The 27,574-nt window shown below is 36.7% G+C and overlaps 1 protein-coding gene across 9 annotated transcripts; it reads left to right on the top strand.

Annotated features, from left to right (window-relative positions):
- On the top strand, positions 1-27,574 carry LOC126826746 (neurotrypsin). 9 transcript variants are annotated; one of them, XM_050555788.1, is made up of 29 exons: positions 1-134; positions 459-505; positions 670-792; positions 1,312-1,456; positions 1,665-1,825; positions 4,088-4,226; positions 4,675-4,844; positions 8,212-8,356; positions 9,211-9,371; positions 10,294-10,383; positions 10,591-10,859; positions 11,587-11,782; positions 12,544-12,659; positions 13,821-14,028; positions 15,737-15,886; positions 16,118-16,227; positions 16,357-16,406; positions 16,652-16,788; positions 17,275-17,523; positions 17,925-18,134; positions 19,840-19,947; positions 20,162-20,263; positions 20,673-20,767; positions 21,456-21,656; positions 21,845-21,916; positions 22,163-22,271; positions 24,337-24,378; positions 24,685-24,756; positions 25,614-27,574. In XM_050555788.1, exons 1-28 carry the CDS (start codon positions 25-27, stop codon positions 24,750-24,752), a joined length of 3,783 nt encoding a protein of 1,260 aa, XP_050411745.1. In that variant the 5' UTR covers positions 1-24; the 3' UTR covers positions 24,753-24,756; positions 25,614-27,574. The 9 variants fall into 9 exon arrangements, with proteins under 9 accessions (XP_050411745.1, XP_055958430.1, XP_050411747.1 ...); XM_056102455.1 differs by having other exon boundaries at positions 10,265-10,383; XM_050555790.1 differs by lacking the exon at positions 459-505 and having other exon boundaries at positions 620-792; positions 10,594-10,859.

The raw sequence follows: 27,574 nt of genomic DNA, 5'->3' as shown, positions 1-27,574 counted from the left end.
ACGTTGGTAGGAGGGTCCAATTCCATGGAAGGACGAGTGATGGTATGGCACAACGGCTCATTTGGAAGAGTTTGTCCTGATGGTTTTGGACAAGAAGAAGCTCATGTAGTGTGTCGTCAATTAGGATTTAACAAGTATGAATCTACAATGTCTTCCAATTCAATATAAAAAGATAACGTCTTTTAATTAAATTCATCCCATTCAATTCGTTACTTAAATATATTTTGCACTTTGATCATAACTGATTTTTTTTATATGTTGGTTTATTATATCGGTCAAAAATTAGTAGATAAAACCAATGTGGGATATAACTGATTGCGTGTTCAACAGTCGACAGGCGACGGATAAAAACATTTCTACTCAATCCATTGTGTGTTTATCGTTCTATTTAATTTTTCTTGATATTAATGTTAATTTATTATAATCAACATTTTGTGTATAATCTTTCTATGTAAAAGTGATGGTGGTGATCCTGATATTAATGTTGATTTTGGTAAAGGATCAGGTCCTGTTCTGGTATCTAATATTATCTATTGTGTGTATTATCTTTCTATTTAATCTCTCCTGATATTAATGTTAATATTATAATCAACATTTTGTGTATAATCTTTCTATTTAGCAATGAAGGCGTTGATCCTGATATTAATGTTGATTTTGGTAAAGGGTCAGGTCCCATTCTGGTATCTAATATTAATTGTAAAGGAAATGAGTCATCTTTATCCAACTGCAAACATCCAGAATTTAGATTCGGAGAATGCAGTGGCACACCTGATGCCTCTGTCGTTTGTAAATGTAAGTCTATGAAAACAGTAGCCAGTCATTCTTACAGGACATATATTAACAAATGGCCTATCTATGAGTCTTTTAATTTAAACCAAATATATTAAAGTTAGATTGATCACTACATACACATTAAATCGATGACCTTGCTCATAAAAAATAAACGATCAAGAAAATGTAATAATAGCCACTTCAAGGGTTTAGTTTATTATTTTTCGATATCTTTGATCCTCTGTCTTTATTTAGTACATTTTACAGTAATCAGTCAGTAGTTACACACCTGGGTTATGTATAGGGTATTCCTTATAGTTGGTGTCGAGTTATGTATCCGTATACTAGACGATATTGACTTTCAGACTTATTTACAAAGGGATATTATAAAGTTGCCGTAGAAACGTTTCGAAAATAATCATTTTCAAGTAAGAATTAATATTGGAATAACCCATTTATGTTTTCCTTAGCCCTCCGTCGACATTTTGAGTTAGATTTGGACAATATTATATCTAATGGTCAATCTACCGGTTATTTTAGTTGTTCCAATGCGACTAGTAAATGGATCAGGACCACATGAAGGAAGAGTGGAGGTGTTTGATAGAAGAGAATGGAAAACAGTTTGTGATTATCAATGGGACGATAAAGATGCATCTGTTGTTTGTAGACAACTAGGATATAATGGGTAAATATACGACATGGAATAATATATACGCTTTATACAATAAAACAATCTTAATACAGTAACTAGTGCTGTACTTGAATTAAAATATTGCCATATTTGGCTGTACTAAATGTTATTTGTGCGAATTAGTACACGAATATATAGTTATATATTAATTCAGTGTCGTTTTGTTTGCATTGAATAGTTGAACGTGTAATACTATTTTTAGGACAGGAGCAATAAGTAAACACCGCGCCTATTTTGGAGGGGGACGTGGCAATATAGTGTCCAGCGTACAATGTAATGGAAATGAAGGGTATTTTACTGACTGTAAATATCGTTATGTTAGCTCGTGTAGTCATACTAGAGACTCGTCTGTAATATGTACAGGTAAGATTATATTAAAGTATTGTGGAGATATGAATATAGTTTTAAATAATTATTCACATTTCGGTGATCCATATTCAAGGCATTGCTTCGGTTAACTTACACGTTATGTACGAAACAGTTTCTTCTCACATTGTCTACAACATCTGAAAAAAATATTCTCATATAGGGAACAAACTGTAGTAGTATACTGTTGTATGTAAATATAGGTAACAAACTGTAGTAGTACTGTTGTATGTAAGTATAGGTAACAAACTGTAGTGGTACGGTTGTGTGTAACTATAGGTAACACTGTTGTGGTATACTGTTGTATGTAAATACGTAACAAACTCTAGTAGTACGGTTGTATAAATAAAATAAAACCAAGTACGAACAATCCAAACCATAAGACAGAATTCGAAGTCCTAAAAAACGTTATAGGCAAAATAGTGTATTCAAGCAAAATAGTGTAATCAGCAAATGGACTGCTCCTCGTGTACAAAATACACGACAAACAGTGGTAACAGGTGTCCGGAAGAGTAAGCTTACCCTGCCTGGCGCCACACCCGCCATAGTATGTAACTATAGGTAACACTGTTTTATGTACATATAGGTAATATCAGGAGTACTGTTCTATGTTCATATTTTAAAATACTTATAAACTAATTTACATATACTTGGACACCGATGAACCTTCTTTGCCAATACCGGGATCGAACAAATGAACCATATCGTCTAATACCGGGATTGGACACGAGACCGCCAGGTAAGTGAGCCAAAATCTTATTCACTGGGCCACCTAATAAATATCTACACCAATATTCTATCTCAGTTAATATTATGGTTTTTATGTTCCAAATTCTTGACCTATCCAATCGCTTATGGCTACTTGGCCTGAACAGAAAACTCTCAATGAACTTAGTCAAAGTATTGTTGTAATGAAACTATGATCTAAATTTCAGTTCTCTCATCCTATTAGTATCAGGGGCGTAAATGTGGGTATGAGGTAAACAATGCCAAAATAAAATGCCAACATTTTTGTGAATCCGTGGACCAAAATTACAACGGTATAGTATAAAATAACTTAGTCAACTTGTCATGTTTGAAAAAAAAAAAATTCCCTGTTATGAGTATGTTGGTCTAAGAATTTGAGAGAGCCTGTATTATTGATTGCCATACGAATAATATTAGTCTAGTAGTTGGTACGAAGTTATCGGAAGCATAGTTCGTTTCAGAAATACGTAAAAAAAATCTTTAAATTATGAAATGTTAAGGTGATCTATTGAACTTAAGAATTTTTACTTGTTGCATATTTAATCCCAGTAGAAATTAAAACGTATTTACTCATGTTGTAAGTATTTTCTGGCCATCAGACCCAGTCCAAAAAATTTAAAAGCTCAGTTACATAATCTATATCTTTCTCGCGCCTGCGGCGCTTAATTCTGATTATATATGATTAAATGGCTCGGTGAGTAAGTATATATGATTAAATGGCTCGGTGAGTAAGACAATGGCTTGCTAACTTGGAGGTTCCGTGTTCTCTCTCGATGTTGGCCGAGAAAGCTCCTAGATATTTTTCCGTCGTAGCTGTCCCAATGTCAACAGTACCTTGATGGACGGCCTGGCAGGACAGTATCTAGTCGTTCGGATGGGAAGTGCATGAAGACCGCCCTTGACAATTAAAATTCAAATAGGCAGTATCACAAATTTCCCTGACATGACACACTGTATAGCTTTTGCCCGTCGTCATTAGCCAGTCGGTGGAGAAAGCATTTCTAAGCTCGGACGGTCCTTGATAAGCATATTAACTTTATAAATATCTACACCATGTTTAAACATTCTACCTCAATTAGAAGAGAGAAGAAGGAGGGGGGGGGGGGTCTGCACACAACCCAAACAAAACTAAAAACACAAACCTGCCGTCAGGACACAAAGTAGACACGGACAATGAAAGCAATAAACAACAGATATTAAATGGATTCAGTGGCCATATATATTGTATAATAGGGTATCAAATCACTATTATTCAACGATAGGAACCAAGCTCTTAGGGATTTTCCAGTGTGGTCCAAATTGTCAGTGGTACACGATGGAGAGTCTGGGAAGGACAGTATCTAATCGTTTGGGTGGAACATGCATGTAAAAGAACCCTTAACAGTTGCATTATCATCACGGTCCGGGCAAAATGTCCCTCATGGAACACTGTACGGCGTAAAACGTTAAACCCCATTTCATTTCTAAGCACAGGCGATCCTTGATAGCCATTTAATTATATTTTGTCCGCAGTTTTAACTTTGGTAGGAGGATCCAATTCCATGGAAGGACGAGTGATGGTATGGCACAACGGCTCATTTGGAAGAGTTTGTCGCGATGGTTTTGGACAGGAAGAAGCTCATGTAGTGTGTCGTCATTTAGGATTTAACAAGTATGAATCCATAATGTATTCCAATTCTGTATAACAGATAACGATAATTTTAACACAACGTTTTTAGTCAAATTCACCCAAAATCAATTCGTTAATTATATTTTCGCCATTGATCAGGATCGATTGATTTTATGTGTTGGTTTGTTATATCGGTGAAAAGTCAGTAGATTAAACCAATATGGGGCATTGATTGCGTGTTCATCAGTTGACAGTCTACTCAATCTTTCGGAACGAAACTGTAATGATATACATCGTGCCAATGTGTGTTTTATCTTTCTATTTAATAGCAATGAAGATGTTAATCCTGATATAGCGACCCTGATATTAATGTTGAATTTATAATCTCCACCGTCTGTATCAACTTTCTATTTAATAGCTATGTCGGTGATCCTGATATTAATGTTGATTTGTGAATCTCTACTTTGTGTATCATCTTTCTATTTAACAGTGATGGTGGTGATCCTGATATTAATGTTGATTTTGGTAACGGATCAGGCCCTGTTCTGGTATCTAATATTAATTGTAAAGGAAATGAGTTATCTCTAAGTGCCTGCAAACATCCAGCATTTAGATTCGGAGAATGCGGTTGCACACCGGACGTCTCGGTCGTTTGTAAATGTAAGTCTATAACACAAATCATTGGATTACATTTCGGTTTTAAAACGTCACAAGTCATTCTCAGAGGACATCTACTCTCGTAAGTTATAAAATATTGTAACACTATGTGTGTATATCTTTAATTTAAACTAAAGATATTACAAAACTGTGGTAAAGTAAGATTATTTCCAAAACGGATGATATCGATGACCTTGTTCTTAAGTATACGCGATCGATAAGGTTTAATAATAGCCAATAATACAAACCGATCAGTCTAAATCAACACTTCATTTTGAAATACATCAAAGCGGTTTAGTTTATTATTTTTGATATTTTAGATCTGCTTTCTTCATTTATAAACTTTGCATTTAAAGGGGGGGGGGGCAACGATTTTCATCAAGGTTTCCATAAATCTTAAATATATATTTATATAGAATCCACGTGATGTTTATAATATCCTAAATACAGCCCATTTGATCAGAATTTTGGCCAAAGGACGACGCATGGACAGCCAGCAAACTTATGTCAAATCTGTATGCTTACTACAGAGACCAGTGAGCGTGTTGAACCAACTACATCATTTCCGGTTTAATAAAAGTTAATTTCTCGCTTACGAAAACTTTTTTGCTTGTTTTACAGAGGGGATTAATTATCAATATATATTTAAGATTTATGGAAACCTTGTTGAAAATCCTTGGTCTTCGCCTTTAAGTAACCGCCGAGATCGTTGGGATATATACATATATTTTAACATGTCAAGAAAGTCCACAAGCTTACACGGAGAGCGGTCATTTTGTCAGACAGTCACAGCCAGATTTTCACGAAATTCAAGCTAAACCTTCATTATGGTGTAACGGTTATATATTTTAAGGGTTTTTAAAATCAAATAAAAATTGTGACATCTAGAGGGGTCACAGGCTAAATACGTGAATTTTCGAACACTCAGGGCCATAATCCAGGAAGTGACGGTCCGATATGCGCAACATATGTTTTAAGTTTCATCAAAATCTGATAAAAATTGACACCTCTGATCTCATGTGGCTAAACGCTAAAAATGTGTGGCTAAACGCTAAAAACGTGAATTTTCTTACAATCAGGGGTCATAACCCAATAACGAGATCTGTTGGATCTAAACTTATCTTCCAAGTTTCGTCAAAATCGGATAAAAATTGTGACCTGTGGAGTTTCCACAAATACAATGTGAATGGACGGGCGGACGGGCGGACGGACGGGCGGGCGGAGAGGGGCGACAACATAGTTCCCAGTTTTAGAGAGATAACTGCTCAAGATATGGAGACCAGTTTTTTTTTGTTTTTTTTGTTTTTTTTGCTTTGCTGTCTTACCACTGTAAATTTTGACGTTTATGCATAATTCGACCCCCTTTTCCAACTCTTTATGAAATTGCTCACGGCGACGTTCTGTAAAATTTAACAGCCATTTTTGTTAATGTTATTTTACAGTAATGTTTTACAGTGCACCTGGGTTATGTGTAGGGTTGGGGCGAGTTAGATCATAAAGTCTGAAATTTAGTCAAGTGGCGTCGTTACGATTCCTAGTTTGTGACGAGTTATGTACACATATACTATTCAAAAAAAGTAGGGGATATTTGATTTTGGGGGCATAATACTAAAATATGCAAATGACTACGAAAAAAGTCACTATAGAACCTAACAGAAGAAACATTTCCAGTTACATGTGACGCCCAAACGCACCAATAGCTACCGCATGGAATGCATGTGATGCTTGGGATCATCATGGGGGTCCAACCCAAGATTTGCACGACTCTGACTTTGAATGTTACAGTCATTGTGGCATTGAATTCCAGGGTGGAAACATCAGTTTAATTGTTTTAGTGACCAGAAAACAAATTTTGATATGCGTCGGCTTACCCAAAATGAAAGGTTACGTGCCCTTGGCATGCTACAGATCGGCACAACACAGGCGGTTGTGGCGCGGACGATGAATGTTTCTCAGTCTGTCATAAGCAGGCTATGGTCCAGATACCGTGATACACAATCTGTACAGGACAGACCACGCTCAGGTCGACCAAGGGCGACAACTCAAGCCCAGGATCGATTTATCCGTACCTTGGCCTTGAGAAATCGTGTCATCACAGCAAATCAGATCAGCGCTCGTCTTCAAACAGACACTGGTGTGAGAGTGAGTGGCCAGACGATTCGGAATCGACTGCATAGGGGTCACCTTCGCGCCCGACGTCCTCGCGTGATCCCTTGTTTGAGAGATCATCACATTCAGGCAAGACGTCGTTGGTGTAGGGATCGTCAACACTGGGATAATCGACGCTGGAGCAATGTGATGTTTTCAGATGAGTCAAGGTTCACTGTTGATTTTTTGGACAGACGTAGGAGGGTGTGGCGTCGTCGAAACGAGCGCTTCCAAGACGTTAACGTCATCAGACATGATCGATTTGGGGGTGGTTCTGTTATGGTGTGGGGAGGCATCACTGTTGCTGGAAGAACGGCTTTACATGTTGTTGCAGGGCGTGTTACAGGCCAGTACTACCGGGACAACATCTTGGCAGTCCATGTTGTGCCGTTCGCACGACGTCATGGCCGCCGTTTCATCTTCCAGGATGACAACGCAAGATGTCACAGGGCCAGGATCGTTACAGGTTACCTCCAACAACAGAACATCACCACATTACCTTGGCCAGCACTGAGTCCCGACCTCTCCCCCATCGAGCATGTCTGGGACATGCTTGGACAGAGGTTACGTCAACGTCAACAACGTCCTGCCAATGTCCAAGAACTTGCTGCTGCGTTGCAACAGGAATGGGACAATCTGGACCAAAATGACCTTAGACGTCTCATTAGGAGTATGCCACGTCGGATCAATGCTTGTATGGCAAACAGAGGAGGATTTACCCGTTACTGACTTGGTTGTGATGCTGTGGTAACTTTGCTGTTTGACCCCGGGTATCATTTTACCCTTATAATGGTCAGTCTGTGCCTTACTTAGTCTAACGATCATTTGGAATAAATCGATGAATGTGAACTTCATTTCATTTTGTCATTTGTTTCTTCGTCAGTTTCATTAGGTGACTTTAATAACACTTAAAAATCAAATATACCCTACTTTTTTTGAAAGTATATAATAAACTACATGTACACGTGTACAATGTTGGGTCATATTTATCAATGCTAAAAGATAACGACTACCAGACTTATTTTCAAAAGGAAATTATAAAGTTATCGGGCCAATTGCTACGATGTATTAGAACAAAAACATTTTGAACTAAATCATGTTCAAGTAAGAATTAACATTTCCATGTAAGTATAAATGTTGCGTTTTCTTTAGAGCTCTGTCGACATTTTGAGTTACATTTGGGCAATATTATATCTGATGGTCAGTCTACCGGTTATTTTAGTTGTTCCAGTGCGACTAGTAAATGGATCAGGACCACATGAAGGAAGAGTGGAGGTGTTTGATAAAAGAGAATGGAAAACAGTTTGTGATTATCAATGGGACGATAAAGATGCATCTGTTGTTTGTAGACAACTAGGATATAGTGGGTAAATATACCACGTGAAATAATATATACGCTTTATACAATAAAACAATCTTAATACAGTAACTAGTGCTGTACTTGAATGAAAATGTTGCCATATTTGGCTGTAATAAATGTTATTATTTGTGTGAATTAGTAGAGGAATATATATAGTTAACTATAGAATATATAAGTTAAGAGAACAGACTTATAGAGCAGGCAGGGAGAGAAAAGGGGTTTGACGTCCACTCAACACAAATTCGGTCATTTCGGGACTTACATATGGTTCAATTTTATTTCAATAATTCGCTTGCGCGTAGGAGTCTTTGGCAGTGGGAGGACCCGGAGAAAACCCACGAGGTTAGACTTTAGAGTAGGCACTCAGGACACAAAGGTAGAACTGCAACAAATACATTACAGATTTACGGGAAGGGTGCGCCTACTCGTCAGCTAAACACGACCAAAGCCGACTGAACAGAGTCGGACACTCTGGCCTTCTGTCTAACACGTTGCCACATTACAGGGATCCTTTTAGTCGCCTTCTACGACACGCAGGACATACGAAGGGTGTATTCTTCTTACATCGGGGGGCGTGATAAAAGAGAATGGAAAACAGTTTGTGATTATTATTGGTACGATATTGCTACATCTGTGGTTTGTAGACAACTAAGATGTAGCGGGTAAATATACAACGTGAAATAATATACGCTCTAGCATATGCAACAATCTTAATACAGTGCTTGAATTAAATTATTGCCATTTTTGGCTGTAATAAACGTTATTGTATTTGTGCGAATTAGTACACGAATATATAGTTATATATTAATTCAGTGTAGTTTTGTTTACAATGAATAGTTGAACGTATAATAATATTTTTAGGACAGGAGCAAGAAGTAAAATAGGCGCTTATTTTGGAGAGGGACGTGGCAATATAGTGGCCGACGTACAATGTAATGGACATGAAGGGTATATAACTGACTGTAGATATAGATCTGTTAGCCCGTGTCGTCATAATAGAGACGTGTCTGTAATATGTAACGGTAAGATTATATTAAAGTATTGTGGAGATTAGTCCCTACTATGTCTAGTTTACCGCCCCATCGCCCCTAATCAAACATAATCGATGTTATCCAGCTTCAAAGTATCGATTGCTTATTGCTCTGTTAACACGGAACAGAAAATACTCATGGTGGAACTTGGTCAACAACTGCGCCTAAAACACCTATTACCGTAAGAACCACTAGTCAAACCATTCATACCCCTGCAACAACTACCGCATGAATAACCACTACTCCCCCCCCCAAACAAACAACAAGCAAGTACTAAAAATCAAGTACCTATACGTTTTCAACAAAAAGGTTCCCAAAGCCTGTAAAAATATACTTATTATTAACTCTTCTACGGGTGTTACACTTTTAGGTTCTTTGAGTCGGTTCTTGATGCCAACACAGGTTTAATTTCAAACGTTACTTTTATTATTCTTCACACTTATCAAGTACAAAACTTCTTATAGTTAAAGACTCCAGAATCAGCATGACGAGGGAGCCATGGTCATAGCTTGGCTTGACACTCTTGGTTCCCAACTAACTTACATGGCCCCTGTCCGGTCTTAACTCAGACGCCCTCGCCTTCACAGAACTATCGCCTTTTTCATTCTTTCTTATATCCCCCTTCTAGACAAAAGATCTGACAAGATTAGACATCTTGCTGGATTAAGCGTTCAGTACAGAGCGCTTTAGAAGACAAAGGACTAATGAGTGAAATCTGGACAACCATCGGTGGGGATAACCGACATAAAGATATTTCAATCAATTCTACTGTCAAGTGTCAAGATGGCACGATAACTATCAATAACATCTGCCTATAGGAAAAAAGGGGTTAATGAGTTATTTCTCCAAAGGATCATATCAACTATTTATTCTTATTCCTTTAGTCACTGTTACTTTTACATTTGTACTTCAGAAACTTCCAAAACTACCAATAGCCCGTTAGCAACTACCAAGACTATAGAATCATCTGTACAATCTTCTACCATTCCCGAAGATATACCAGGTAACGATTAACAAACTGGGATTCCATTTCAAGAACGGTAACCCGTTTTAATTTACAATACATTTTTAACAGCAATATGAATCGATTTCTATTCGCTATTTTATGTAGAAAATGGAACTTTTGATTAGTTTATTGGCAAGGATTATTTTTATTTTACGTAGAAATCTGATAGGCTGACATTAGTGAACATTTGTTTTATTACTTCAGTAGGCTCTCCACCAAATTGCAAACCAGGGGTTCATGAATTTGAATTTAATATAAAAGCTGGCGAACCGTCCTGGGGCAATCTGTGTATGGACATTGGTTCATTTGATAGCAGTTCGCTGTGTTCTGACGACGACGATGCTTTAATATTTAGCATCAATGAAGATCCATTTGGTTTCTTTAAATTGTTTAAACTCGTAAGGAATAAACAAATACTGAAGCCATGTTTGCGCTTTACAGCGCTAGACCAGATACAAGAAGCCAAAGCACCGGTAAGTGTTATTTACGTATGGGTGTTATATAGATGTTGGAGTAATCCATCCAGATATGACTTGTGATCTACTGGAAATACACGTCAGGGGCCAGGTAGAGGGCAGGAGTAAATTGTTATATGTATATGTATCTTGAAAATAGCTAATTTTAAGTCTCTAATTCAATATCATTCAAAGTCGTCGACATTAAAAACACGAATTTTCGGTCAATTTAAATCAACATTGTTGTTGTGATCTTACCGGGAAAAGATGGGCTTCTGATATCCAATATTTAAGGGAAAAAACATTTTACCATTGGTACACAAATTGTGTACCATAATGCGTTTCAGCGCCATTTGTAACACGGGGCTCGAAGAACGAGGCTAGACATATACCAGACGTCATGTCAAACAGTGACCCCATATTCTTTTGTAGAAAGCGTGCGCAATAAATACTATCTGTGGACTGGAATAACCAGACGCTAGACATTGCTATTCGATTGAGACTTCTGGCGTATTTCGGCAAACATAACTGTTAAGTAATTACAGTAAAAACAGAAACGACTGAATGTAAATCAGTTTATATCCATTCATATTACATTATTATATGCGTTGCGACCAATTTGTGTCAATTTCTAGGTCCCAAATATTAGTGATTTAGCTCATTTAATTGAAGTTGTCAAGAACAACATGTCTTTTTTGAACAACATGGATAATAAACCACGATTCAATAATATCTCTTTTTACAGCTTACCATAATAGCAAAGGAAGATTCTTCACAGGGTAGAACAGCAACCCTAAACATATTGATAACATTTAATCGGCCACCAACAGTTGCAAATAGAATTATTAACTGGATTGTAAATATTGCTGAACTTGGCGCACTCGATGTCATAAAGCAATCACAGGCACAGGATTCTGGTAGTATAACACTCACTTCTGTTAGTAAGTATATTTATACTTTTACAAATAAAAGCCATTTTAACAATTAATTACCCTTTCAAATATAGCAACACTATCCACGCTCCATTTGTATGTATTTCCCAGTTGTACCGATACACTGCAGAACGTACACTTTTTTATAACTTCTTTATTGGGTATTATGATGGTTTTAGGTTTCCCATTTATGAATTGTTTTTAATTTTTACCCGAACCTGACTTTCTTGGACTCCTGGGTTCCTGTCGTGGCTATTGACATATGGTTACTAATCGGACTTCGAAGATACTCACTGGGTCTATAAGGTTCAAATTAATTTTTTTCACGTGACACTGATCATCACGAGACGGTTTGGTACCAAAACAATTGAAACTACTGAAGTTAGAAGATCTAAAGACTTGAAGGCCAGGAATTGAGTGGTACAGACACAGTTGGCCCGCAAGAAGATGCAGAAAACTGAATTCAACGGTTTTTATATCTAGGGTAGTTCCCTACCAACAGTCTTCCATAATCTGATATGCAGATCTGGGAGATAATCGATAATTAATTCAGGATAACGGATGATGATGTGAAATGCCTTACATACAATGTCAAATATCTTGGAAAGGGACAATTTAGTGATTTCTACAAGGTTCAAATTAGTTAAATAATTTGTTTACCTGATACAAATTATCAAAAGACCACTTTGGTGTACGAAAACATTGAAAATGTCGATCTTCGATGATCTACTAATAACTCTTGGTAAAATGATTTGGATAAAATGTTTCAGATTACCAAGAGAATAGTTTGGTTTCTGCAACCATTCACAAGAATAAGCTGTACCTGAACCATGGGAAAAATAGCACTGATAATGATATGAAAAGAATAGTCAAATTGCAAGTCAAAGTAGGTTTGTTATTATATCACGCTGTTTTATGTTATGTATACTGTAGCTGTGGGTGCCAAAACACAGTCTAATCTTTATGCCTGGTTTCCACTTGTCTGACCTGATATGGAATGAGGTGCAATTGTCTAATTAGTGGCGTAATTGGAATACCGGCTCAGGGAGAGGGGCATTTAATCTCACTTGTATGAGCCAATTCACGTTCAATCCGTGCAGACGCTCTTCACCCATCGTGCTTCTTAAAAAGTTCTTGAACAGCTTTAACCTGCTAAAGGTCCGTCAGCTTGGGTGAACCGTATCGAGATCATTTGAGGTGATAAAGGGAGTATCTCTGAGCTGGATAGGGTTGTTTTCTAGCACAATTCATTATAATATTATATGAATGATGAGTAGTTATCATATAGCAGAATCTCTCTCAACGTCGCCAGCATAAAATTTGTCGGATCCCCGTTCCCTTATTATCGTCGGAATTACTTGGAATCGAACACTAGAAATTTGTTACAAGATCATGTAATTCAGCGAAAGGATCACCGAAACTATTGATTACTCTGTCCAAAATTTTGAAATAAACAATTGCATTTGAGAAGATCATTTATTTCTAATGTTTCATCATCAGCGCCTTCATCATTGAACCACTTCTTCCTCCTTGTTCGCTTCACCTCAAACCAGGGGTGTGTGCAGGAAAATGTTCGGGTGGGGGGGGGGGCTGTATAGTCTCTCTCTCTCTCTCTCTCTCTCTCTCTCTCTCTCTCTGGCACCTTCGATCATTGATTTTTAGGTAATGGGATCAGTAGTGTGAATCTGTGAAGTGTGGCCCAATATTATTAAACGTGTGTCGATGTTGCTTTTGAATAAAGGGGGTCACATAGATCGACCTGTAGGCCCCATTACTGACGCTTGACGCCCCACATAGATCGACTAGTGACAACGGTCCCTAAGGCATACACGTGGGATGAACTTTCTCGGCCAATGCAGGGATCGAACACGCGACCTCCAGGAAACTGAGCCATCGTGGCCCCCATGATGTAAGGGACCGTTGACATTCTGGTATATCTCGCAGTACACTAGCAATACACATAAAAGGTGCTGTTGCGAAACTTTGTTGTCTGTGTTTGTTTATTAATGTTATTATCAAGCTGAAGTTTTGTTCTTCTATGATTTAGATGTCAGACGATGGTATACCAAGTTTATCAACAAATGTAACAGTACAAATAGTTATAGTAAGGTTAGAATGCACTTCAACTAACAAGATGGCGGTAAATATCGGAGAACTTCAGAGTGTTAAAACTCTTCCAATTGGCCAGATTAATTGTGCGGCTTCTAGAGGATATTCAATCCGTTATGATGGCATACACACAGCACTGCAACAAGGTAGTACTATTATAGTGTTTAAAGGGATTTCAGATTTTTTAAAAACAGTATGACACACACACCACCGTGACGCGTTATATGTGTTCAATTGTAAATGATGTACTGTTAAACATACCTTATGCCAATCTGTTTCTCAGAGTATTACGAAAGTTTTCTAATATCTCTGTAAAAGATGACTGCCTTCAACACATGACGTCATATCACGCGGCGTGAATCATTGGTTAAAGGCGCGTGCATTGTTTACATAAGACGTTACTGATTCGAGCAGAATGGCGCCTTTTACTCATTTTCATACCCATTTACACAAAAATAGGAAATAATTTTTACCTACAAATACTTCAAACGTCTTTATTTATTTTTCTAATACAAACAAAAATGTTTTAGAATTTAATTTGTCTTAGGGAAAAAAAATATTTGGGGCTCATTAAGTCGCATCGATGTCATCCATATCAGTGATTGTCGTGGCCTAGCGAATATTCACTGCGGATCAGTGTGACCTTATGCAAGAGCTAAATATGCCTATTGCAGGTCTTTCTTCAGGCCTGAAATGTTATCTAAATTAGTAATTAGACAGTAATTACTTATCCAGACCATAATCAACTCTCGATGTCATTGCTAGCCTGTAATATTTACTGGATTTGAATCCGATCTACTGCTCAACGCTCATTGATGATTAAATCCAAAAATGAATAATCGAGACTATGTTTTATCGTACCTACTTTAGTAATGATGATCGAGGCTAGGCCTAGAATTCAAAAAGCTAATATCTCGGTTCAGACTGGATCAATTTGACTAAAGTTTAACGCAAATACCCTTTACATTATCTAGTTTTTAACTATTATAGTGAGAACTGTCAGCTCTTTATCTAATCTCCTATCATGCCCCTTTAAGTGATCGAAATATTATGTGTATGTTTATTGTTGAATTTGTGATCAGCATAACGATTAAATGGGACAGTCTGTGCTGTCACGGGGTTTATGAACACACGATTCGTTCAAGTATACAATTTAAGCGCCCAATTAAACGCAATAGCTTAATTATACAGTTTGAACGTTGAGTTATTTAGGAGATAGTGCGAAAACGGTTTATATGGGTTACCCAACTCTTCCGTAGCAGTTGTCTCCCATGTGTCTGTTAGTTACCTGATAAAGGATACTTTTCGATACTCTTTTTTAAACTTTGCCAAATAAGTAATTAAAGCCTATACACCCCAGGAGTACCAGACAAATTTATCCATTTATCACCAACGCCAACTGAACACCGATTGCTGATCTTTCTTTTAAAACGTATCATAGATTCAGTGAGTAGTACATTGCCTCGCTAACCTGGAGGGCCCGTGTTCGGTCCAAACGTTGGCCGCGAAAGTTCACCGGGGTATTTCGGTGTGGTTCCTTTTTGTCAGTGGTGCAGGAAAGAGGGCCTGCAACGGACAACGTATAGTCGTTTGGATGTTACAATAAACCGAAGTCCGTGTACACATTGGCGTACACGTAGCATTTGGAATTCGATATCGCCGCTGCCAGGTAGACTTGCCCTCATAGCACACTGTATGGCGGATGTCCGTCTTCATTAGCCACGTTGGAGCAGAACAGTAGGATGTTAAACCTCATTTCAACACAGATTCAGATAAAACTAGAGTAAAGAGCAGTCCACAAGGAATTAACAAGTTTATCTGGGATTTCCCATATTTTCATATTAAACATTTCAGGACTTGAATTGAGCTTTCATGATGGTATAGTGAGTATAATTCAAGATGGCGTCACCACAATTATGGCTAAAACAAAATTCATCGTTGTTAATGTGATGATGGTTCAGTTCCCGTCTATACATGTCAATGTTAAATTTCAATTAGAATTTGGTAAGTTTTAAACTGACTGCATTCCCAACGCCACGAGCTTTTGTCTGGCGGATAATCCTTCCATTTGGTCCATGACAAGACATGATCTTGAATCTCTATTTTCTGATAAGCACTGTTTATTTAATTGTTCGATTATCACTGCCGAAATCTTTAGCGTTAATATCATGCAAGGTGACATGGGATTCCAAAGTATTTAAAAGGCACTTAATTTATATATCACTATGATTACAGCATTTTATGGAATAATGAGGTTCCAATCTACATACATATCTTGGACAAGAGAACTAACAGATAATTCAACCATGGAATACAGAAACCAAGTAAAGAATGTTACAGACATGGTATGCCAGTTTTTGTTTTAAATATCAGAGATTTGTATCAATATGTATTTCTATAATGTTCTAAATCATGTCTTATATTTACCTATTTCATTTAGCTATTTTATTTACCTTTTCCTCTTCTATCAACAGATAAGTAAAGTTGTAGATAAATCAGTTAGCGTGCATATAATACAGTTCAGGTGGGTTATTTATGCAAATTTAAAATATTATTTACATGTTGATGATTACCAGGTTAAAGACATTATATTTTACACAGTATACAAAACTTGGTATCTGGAATCCGGTGAAAATTTTCATATGTTGTCTTTATACAATCACGATTTTTCGGATAGCAAAATTTCCCACATCAACTGAAGACTAGACGTTATGTCACATTAAATATCTTTAACATATTTCAAATGTAGCTTTGTTCCTTTCATTTCAGGCAAGATTCTTGGGTAGATGTTCACCTCACATGTTCTAGCCAGGCCGTTTGTAAAAAGATCGAATCGTTACTTCTGCACCCTGCTAGTTTTAACGATTCTGGGATTCGCCGTGGGCGAGTCCATTTTAATAACAGAAGTAATTATAGCTGTATTATATGTTAAGCCCAAAATCTGTTATTTGTTGACCATAAATCTATTGTGTAAACAAATTTATGTTTTTGCGTGTCTTTACAATGTGTGTCAATAGCATTACAATTGTCGATTCAAAACAAATTTGTTTATTATTTGGCCCTTCGAAATTGTTTCATCGAGACACAAAAACACCATACACGGTAGCATTTAGTTAAGTAACAATAAATATAACAGCAATGTACTTGTCTATGATGTCACCTTAGGTGGAAGTGGACGTAAAACTCTAGGAGCGAACGAATGAACAGCAATGTGCCGTTGACGATGCATTCACCTAAAGGAAATGTGATACCAGTGTTTAACATTATTTATTATAATATACAATATATGTTGTATTTTGCATACACAAGATGAAGTACAAGTTCTTTGTTATAGTGATAATGTTAAAATTCATGTTAAATCCTTCTCATATATTGATGACGTGTACTTTTAGGTAGCCATATATTTGTTCCAACTCTCAAAATATTGAACAAGGCAAAACACATCCTGGGTGGCGATACTGTTGTCTTCTGTGAGGCTGATGTTATAAAGCCAGTTGGTTCGGTTTCTGTGGAATGGACATTAGATGGTGCCGTTGTTCGACCTTTGTTTTCATCAAGATTTCAAATCTCAACCGGATTTGAGTTCCCGTGGCGATTACAGTCTAATTTAACAATTACAAATATTACAATGATAGACCAAGGTAATGAAATATTACTAACATCACTAGATATCACATGGTGATTTATATAAACTAATAAGTCAAACATGTAATAAGATTATCAAGTTATTGCAGCAATATCACACCAAAATGTTTACAAACATTTATATTAAACGTGATATATCAAGTTATTGCAGTATTATACACATCAGTAGATATTACTCGCAAATGGTTGACATTATACCAAACATTCGATAAGATATATATTGAAATGGTAGATCAAGGCAATGAAACATTACACACGTCACTCGATATCATTTGAAAATAATTCAGTTTAATTTAACAAAGATTAATGAAGCACATTGCTAGATATTGGTAAATCCGACATTAAAATAAGATTTACATTTATAAGGACATGCATTTGAATTCTGGTGGATTTTCAGGTACAGTACAATGTCATATTAGTGACCTAAGTCGTTATGGAAAAGTTGGGAGTATTCCTTTGGCAATTATTTTTCCCCCAACTGTCGGTGTTCCAAAAACCCAGTATGTCAGATGTGGTATAAGCATCAACTTAAAGTGTGAAGTTTTAAAACCAGTCGGTGTATATACAACTTTGATGTGGATAAAGGATGGAATTAATATACAAAATGGCAAGTATATATACTATTCAAAAAAAGTAGGGGATATTTGATTTTGGGGGCATAATACTAAAATATGCAAATGACTACGAAAAAAGTCACTATAGAACCTAACAGAAGAAACATTTCCAGTTACACGTGACGCCCAAACGCACCAATAGCTACCGCATGGAATGCAGGTGATGCTTGGGATCATCATGGGGGTCCAACCCAAGATTTGCACGACTCTGACTTTGAATGTTACAGTCATTGTGGCATTGAATTCCAGGGAGGAAACATCAGTTTAATTGTTTTAGTGACCAGAAAACAAATTTTGATATGCGTCGGCTTACCCAAAATGAAAGGTTACGTGCCCTTGGCATGCTACAGATCGGCACAACACAGGCGGTTGTGGCGTGGACGATGAATGTTTCTCAGTCTGTCATAAGCAGGCTATGGTCCAGATACCGTGATACACAATCTGTACAGGACAGACCACGATCAGATCGACCAAGGGCGACAACTCAAGCCCAGGATCGATTTATCCGTACCTTGGCCTTGAGAAATCGTGTCATCACAGCAAATCAGATCAGCGCTCGTCTTTAAACAGACACTGGTGTGAGAGTGAGTGGCCAGACGATTCGGAATCGATTGCATAGGGGTCACCTTCGCGCCCGACGTCCTCGCGTGATCCCTTGTTTGAGAGATCATCACATTCAGGCAAGACGTCGTTGGTGTAGGGATCGTCAACACTGGGATAATCGACGCTGGAGCAATGTGATGTTTTCAGATGAGTCAAGGTTCACTGTTGATTTTTTGGACAGACGTAGGAGGGTGTGGCTTCGTCGAAACGAGCGCTTCCAAGACGTTAACGTCATCAGACATGATCGATTTGGGGGTGGTTCTGTTATGGTGTGGGGAGGCATCACTGTTGCTGGAAGAACGGCTTTACATGTTGTTGCAGGGCGTGTTACAGGCCAGTACTACCGGGACAACATCTTGGCAGTCCATGTTGTGCCGTTCGCACGACGTCATGGCCGCCGTTTCATCTTCCAGGATGACAACGCAAGATGTCACAGGGCCAGGATCGTTACAGGTTACCTCCAACAACAGAACATCACCACATTACCTTGGCCAGCACTGAGTCCCGACCTCTCCCCCATCGAGCATGTCTGGGACATGCTTGGACAGAGGTTACGTCAACGTCAACAACGTCCTGCCAATGTCCAAGAACTTGCTGCTGCGTTGCAAAAGGAATGGGACAATCTGGACCAAAATGACCTTAGACGTCTCATTAGGAGTATGCCACGTCGGATCAATGCTTGTTTGTCAAACAGAGGAGGATTTACCCGTTACTGACTTGGTTGTGATGCTGTGGTAACTTTGCTGTTTGACCCCGGGTATCATTTTACCCTTATAATGGTCAGTCTGTGCCTTACTTAGTCTAACGATCATTTGGAATAAATCGATGAATGTGAACTTCATTTCATTTTGTCATTTGTTTCTTCGTCAGTTTCATTAGGTGACTTTAATAACACTTAAAAATCAAATATCCCCTACTTTTTTTGAATAGTATAAAGTGATTTATAAATTAATTAAGTGTCTTATTTTAAGGTTTAAAATAACCATAAAACAGTAGAATTTTCCTTTGGTGAAGTCCAAGTACTGTTACGTAATATCTGGCTTATTGACCTGTCGTGTCTATAGAACTATATTTCATTCTATTTCTGTTTTCTAGGTTCTGATTTGAACAGAGTCGTGGCCAGGGATACCAATTTAACATGTATTGGATCAAACATAGCCGGTCGGGGTAAAGGCAACACAACCAAAATAATTATCATTAAAGGTACTAAATGTAGTATAATTAGCTAAATGTCCTGGTCTCTTTGTATTGAATAATGAGAAAATGTTAAATAATGTAAAGACAAAGAAATGATTCTAACCTAGATTTATATTTTGTGACGCACTCTTCGACAACATTTTCGTATTCTTTGCGAAAATACAAACTCGGGGTATTTTGTGTCCTTTTCACAAGCTTAAACGTTTTTCTATGATTTAAGGACCGCTAACCTGTCCACGCGATACCGACGAAAGAGGAACACATTGGTCGGAAGCGTCACCAGATGCCACAGCTGAACAGTCTTGCCCATTGGGATACGCAGGTAATATTTCACGCAGTATAATTGAAAATACAACGACAATTTAATTCGTTTGTTTGTAACACCACGACTTGGCTGTATGGGGCTAGTTCAGTAAAGATGGGAATGTGACTGGTCGACCCCAGGGGACACCAAATCTAGAATTAAATTAAGCCTGTTCGTTTGGAAATGCCTTAATAATAGTAGACTTAAGGCTACCTCCTACGGTCACTAAATCGCTGACTCTTCTTCGAAATCTGTAGTCCGTGAGATATGTTCATGTACTATAATCAGGTTTCTATAGAATTCTTTGATGAGTTGACATATAGCTACGATATTCTGTCGCATATTTTTCTTATATTATCTTAATTGACAAACTTTCCCAGTCATCATTAGCCCAGTAGGACTTTTCATTTCCGTTCTGTCTTTATAGGTAGTGTATCTAGATATTGTAATAGCGATGGGAAGTGGTTGACGGAAGATTACAGTTCATGTATTCAAGCATCATTGACAACCATCATGAATCAGGTTACGTTATTATAACCCTAACCTTAACCCTACACATGTATTGAGCTAAATATAGCATGACAGTTTTTTTTGTTTAATTACATCATTTTCTTCAGTTTAGCTTTTCTCGATATAAATTGAATAGTAGTTGGGATTCTGGACAATAGTGATGGGATATGCGATGCAAGAAAGACTCATTTCGATGTAAAAGAAAATAATATGTTTATACAAACAGAATTGACCTTCAATCACAGAACTATATAATGTAATTGACCATCCGACAGGGAAACATACATTTTAACAGATGACAATTATATAAACGGAATTTGTTATTTATGACACAATTCCCTATATATCTTCAATCACAAAATCATCAAATTCGTAACAGCCTAAATCCGTCCATAACAAATGTCTTATCACTCTTAAAATTTAAACATGAACTCTCTAAACATGATCCGCAAAATACTTCTTTTCCTTTTTATCAATTCATTTTTTTCTTCTTTGTTTTTTCAATATATTGTATATAACGTAATTTATTTGTAACCGGGAGAGGGGTTTATATAGGCTTTGCCTGTTCCCCAATCCCCTCAGTTTCTGAATAAATATTGTTTAAAAACAAATAATCGTAAAAGACCGCCCGAAATGCAATGAAGTGTAATAGACCGTCCAAAATGTATTTCATTTTGTTTATTTATTTGGGTTATTTCAGATTGAACAGGTAAAAGCCGGAATTGTTGTGTCCGAACCCGATAAGTTGCTAGCCAATCTGACCAAAATAACCAAACAATCTAAATTAGAGAAGGGCGAAATTCTTCATATGATAAGTGCTATGAAAACCCTGACACAAATTACAAATGAAACAACCCAAAACTCGCCCTCAGCCCAGAATAAAACTAAACATTTTGCTAAGGTAAGTGATTACACTATTAGCCTATATATTTAACATTTAATGTAAATCTAATTTTAACCTTTTGATCAGTGATCAATTTGAGTATTTGTGGGGTAGATACAAAGTATATAAATATGTTCACTTTCTACTGGAATTTTATTTGTTTGTACAAATCGTGGGTTCAGTTGTATTGGTATTCATATTTGTAGGAATCAGTAATACTGGTCAGCGCATTATTTGACTCTGAGCAATCTGAAAATATGAAGACACTTGAATACGAGGTAACAATATTCATAATTTACATATTATAGTCACAAGACATACAACAATTGAAGGTCATTTGCCTAAAATCTAAAGGAACCAAATTCCATACAAAAACCCGGTGGTATGTATTTGTGAAGGATCATGCCCATCGGAGACATCAGTAGACTAAGCTATTTTCTTTTATTTTTGTTGAACGTTTTTAAAACTATTTGGTGACTTTATTATCATATACAAAATATCTATTATTTGTTTCCCTCATTTAGAATAGCAGTATAATCCAAGATTTAATGGAAACGATGGACAAAGTGAGTAAACTAGTTGGGGAAAATCTACCGGATGGAAACTCCGAGACATTTCAATCCGAAAATATTGGTAAGATTTATAATATAAAGGGTGTTCAATACAAAATCAATTAGTGATTTTGTTTTGCAATATACTAAAGGATTATTCAATACAAATAATCGTGATTATTATTGATGCGCTATGTCATTTTCTAACATTAATATATGTTTCGAAAATATGATTATTTTGTGTTTACAAATTGACGAGGAACCGGAAACATACCTGTTGATACTGATACAAATTCTGGAAAAAATGCTCAAAGAGTAACGTGACTATTGCGTCGTTGTTTCGTAGTGTGTTTGCTGGTTGTAATATACTATGTCAAAAAAGAAACGCATGGGCGTGGCAGTCGTCCTGCAGTGCATGTGGCAGTTGCGGAAGCGTCAGGGACATCGGGTGAAGCCGACATAGATGTCTGTCCAGTTCATCCCAAGGATATTCAATCGGGTTGACATCTAGCGATCTTGGTGGCTATAACAGCAAATTAATGTTCTCATTCTGTAGGAAATCAATTATTACACGTGCCGTTTTACGTGCTCTTAATCATCCAAAATGGGAAGCATGTCGCTGTTAAGAATTCCATCCCGGAAGTAAACACCTGTTAGGTTATTTTTTACGAGAACAAGTCCACTTCTGCTGGTGTAGGAGATGGCTTCCAACATCATGACACACCTCTACCGAATGTGCCAACTTGCTCAAAGCAGTTGTTGGCAAAACATTCATTGCGACGCCTGTGCATATGCTGTCTTCCATTTCGTGGTTGTAAATGGAAACGTGACTTGTCGCTTAACAATAATCGTCGCCAGTTTCCAAAGTTCCACCCCTGTTTATTCATACATCAGTGAACCCGTAAACGTCGAGGTCGAGGTCACAGGAGGGGCCAAAATAGGGTTTGTTAGCTTATAAATCAGCTTCTCGAAGTCGGTTCCGAATTGTTTGTGCATGCACCGTCACATACTGCAGTTGTTATACGACTTCTTCTACTTTGGGGACGGTTTTATACTGATTAGAACTGTTGGTACTTATCTCAGAGGCCCGGAATAGTGCTCTGATACACGTTCGTGTGTTGTATGACAAAATACGCGATTAATCTACCCGGAGGTGGATTCGGCGAGTTTAGTCTTGGTTTCTTGTCACTGTCGTCATTGCGAGCATCGTAGCTTTAAATTCCCACCACTACCGAAATCTTCTTCCCCTACTTTGGCGTGCATTCGAAAAAAAATCTGAACAGTTCACACCCATTTCCTGCAATGTACACACAGCTTGCTTGTGCTTAGATGACATTTGGGCATGCTATCCCATTGCAGAAACATGGGCATGCGCCAACATTGTACAAATAACGATATTTTGTAAAACCTTTTTCTTCTGTCCACATCACCTATGCGTTTATTGTTTGACAGGGCATAGTTATGAAACGTAGTTAAAGCGTCGTGATTACGTAGTGTGTTTGCTGGGTATAATACTATGATTAAATTACTATCTGTATTAATATCAACCCTAAACAAGGCGATATAGAACTAATATCAACCCTAATCCGTGTAACTGCTTACTATAATTAATCTGATCATTACCAATGATTGTTGAACACGATATTCGTCGTGTTGCATAGTGGAGATGATTTGGACTATTTGCATTCAAGTATGCTACTACCTTAAGGTCTAGGTGTTATTCTCACTTTTAACAGCCATAACAACATAGTTATGATCAGAGTAATTTAAATATCATAACAAGCTAATGGTAATTATTTTACTCTAAAAGACCATAATAATAATGATAATTTAAATGATCAGAACAAGCTATAAATGATAAAGATTGTACTTTATCATAACAAGCTAGTGATAATATATAAGATCATAAAAAGCTAATGATAATTTAAAAGATCATAACAAGCTAATGGTAATTTAAAAGATCATAACAAGCTAATGGTAATTTAAAAGGTCATAACAAGCTAATGGTAATTTGAAAGATCATAACAAGCTAATGGTAATTTAAAAGGTCATAACAAGCTAATGGTAATTTAAAAGGTCATAACAAGCTACTGATAGTTTAAATAATCATAACAAGCAATCAGGATTATTGTATTTTTGTATTATAGGGTGTCCTTTTTTTCATCTTTCACTGTGGCCTGAACAAAAAGGTAATTAAAATATATCCATCTTTTTTTTAAAAGTAACACATTAATATGCGTGACATATTAAAGTAGACACAACAGTTCTACTAAGGCAGTTGTGGTATATTCAAATAGATGCAACAATTCTATGGAAAGTAATTACTGCATTTTAATCCAAACCATGTTTCTACAATATTTTAATAGTCAGAACGCACGAAATACATACAAATTTACAATCATAATGTCAATTTAAATGTATGGAAAAAGATTCATAATTGATCGTATGTAACAACTTCCAGGCCGGACATGGAATTTATTCAATTTTATTTGCAGGTGAGGGAGGGCTTGGCCATACATCATCGACTTCTTTCAGGACCATCAAGTTCAAGGTCAATGTCTGAAAATGTAAGTAGAAGTTTTGTGTAAAGAGTAGGCGATGAGTGTGTGTGTGTGTGTGGGTGTGTGTGTGTGTGGGGGGGTGGGTCATAAGCCCCGTTATCGATGAAAGTCGTAGGTATGGTCTCCATCTCGGCTTGTATATAACAAAGTGGAGGAGCTCCGTTAGGGAAATGTAAATTCACACAGGATTGTGCTTAGCTAAGTAATTGATCCCTGCGTAGGCAGTTTATCTGCTAGAGTCGAAAGGATATAAAATCCCTACACAATGACGTCATAATTTTAAGTAAAACCAATGTAATGATTTACTTAAAGGAATGATTCATGTATTCATGTAAACAAGACATTCTCCGGGAAATACATCTTAATTTATACTTCTGATAGTTAAAATGTTTTGTCCACTAAAACAACAATATAACGAAAATACAAATTGGAATCAATCCGAATGTGTGACGCCATCCAGTGAAGAACCAGTTAACTGTTGGCAAACACAGCCTTGTCGCTGAAATTTTATGACCGGTACCAATATTTCTCAACCAGAGAATAGCCCCGTTCCTTTCCGCTGGTATTCGATGTGGGTTTGGTTATTTTAAAGTGGGCCCAATTCCGATTTTGCCGGTCTTAATTAAACACTCTAACGTTTTACATTTAGGCATGTCGTCTTTAATGCCAGTCCATTCTAACGACAACAGTTAATCTAAAGTTTGAGTGGTTGAGTATTATTGAATACCAGAATATGGTGCCGTCATTATATTATTGTAATAGAGCATGTAAGCAAAATAACATGCTTGGGTGAACTTTTCCTTTAACAGATTTGACGTTACCCTGACTGCAAATTCACCATTACGACCCTTCATCAATTTCAGATAGGCTGCTTTGCAGGAAGTGACGTAACGGAAAAAACTGAAACTAATTCTGGTGCTCCTAAATATGGTGAAACATTTGCGGATTAAACACTGGGCAATGATGATCTTTCATCTCCCGTGGTCATTGAAATGTAAATTGGTATAACCCAAGAAGAAGGGATGGCCAACTTTTGATAAAAATACCTTATTGTATTCCGAACTGCTCTTCAACAGACTTGTAATGAGGCTTGATATTGATTTTATTGATGATTAATTGCACGGTATTTTGTTTTTATTATTTAATTGTTCTTAAAAGCACTCACAAGGCCTTTATAAAAAATGTATAATCCCAGTTAATCTGATATTATTATTGTTATATATATATATAAGATAAGATCTGGTTTTAATTCGCCTCTGACCAAGTTAATTTGATTTGATTTTATTTATATCTAATATTGTTATATTTCACCTTATATTATAATGTGTAGCACCATGGGCCTTTATGTCTGACGTGGAGAGCGGAAGATGTCAGACCGGTCGCCACATCCTACATACGACCCATGCATCTTTTCTTACTACATATTTCTGTAGCCTTGTGATCGTCTAGAATTTGTCTCTAGCTGTTTTTACTCCTGCTTCTGTTTTCTTAAAACGTTTGTCTTACCAGGAATAACAATGCAACAATACATGTATACAAGTATAACACAGATTACAATACTAGCTAAAACCATTTCTCCACCCTATATAGCCAGCCTAGCGGCTATCTAGGAACTCAGATGGAACCTCTCTGGAATCTAATGGAAGTCCAACTTAAAATTTTACTATGATTTCTTTTATAAGACTCATGCATATCACGCACAGAAAGCTTGTTCATGACCCTGAACCGGTGCAATTAACGATATGATTGGTTACTTTAAGCCAAATAGTGCAATTAGAATAATTCGACTCACGTGTAATCTCGTGGTATTTTATTGACACATACAACTAGCTATGCTTTGGCTCTATAACTCTTTTTATGTGTCAACTGTCAATTACAGACTAAGTTGATTTAGTACAATTCTCTACCAACTTGCCAAAGATATTAATTAATGAAATATACAGCTATCTTATTTCTCTATTCCTTGCCTTTAAATTTATAAACAATGTCGCAACGATTATATTGCTACAAATGCCTTTGATCAACACAATGCTTATGCAATATTAATGTACTGCACCTAAATAATCAAACTGATCAGCAGTGAATATTTGCTAGGCCGCTACAATCACTGATAAGGATGACATCGATACGGATTAATGAGCCACAAATATTAACTTTTTTTCCTTCGACAAATTAAATTCCATGTAAATATTATTTTTGGATGTAAAAATTATTTCCTATTTAGTGTAAATGGCTATTAAAATGAGTAAAAGGCAACATTCTGCCCGGACCAGTAATGTCTTGTGTAAACAATGCACGCGCCATTGAGCCAATGATTGACGTCGCGTTATATGACGTCACGTGTTGAAGGGAGTCATATTTTACAGAGATATTAGAAGACTTTCGTAATCCTCTGTGAAACAGATTGCTACATTTCACAATACAAATATTCTGTACATTAATTTGATATTTTAAAATTTATAACTAATATTGTTTATATTTTTTACTTTAGATTATAAAGCTTTGATCTACCTATTTCTTTGGAAAATATTGATGCACTGCACCAAAATAATACGTTATGTTAGATTTCGCTCTACAAATATTATGTAACTTGTAGTTTACATTTCTTAAGGAATTCATTTGAAAATAAAACCCCAAATAAATGTATTTACACAATTTTATAATATCCCGTCTTGTAAATATGGATATATTTATTAGGGAGTGAAACACTCTTCTTATTATTTATATAATCACCAGCTATATAAATTACTAATTATTAATGGTTTTAATTAATTGTGATCATACACCAGGTTAATAATAAAATCATTTGGCTATAATAACTGTA

Source organism: Patella vulgata, chromosome 7 (genome assembly GCF_932274485.2).
Source record: "Patella vulgata chromosome 7, xgPatVulg1.2, whole genome shotgun sequence".
NCBI classification, from domain to species: Eukaryota; Metazoa; Mollusca; class Gastropoda; family Patellidae; genus Patella; species Patella vulgata.
Note: the sequence above shows the minus strand (reverse complement) of the source record. Positions and strands in the feature narration are given on the sequence as shown.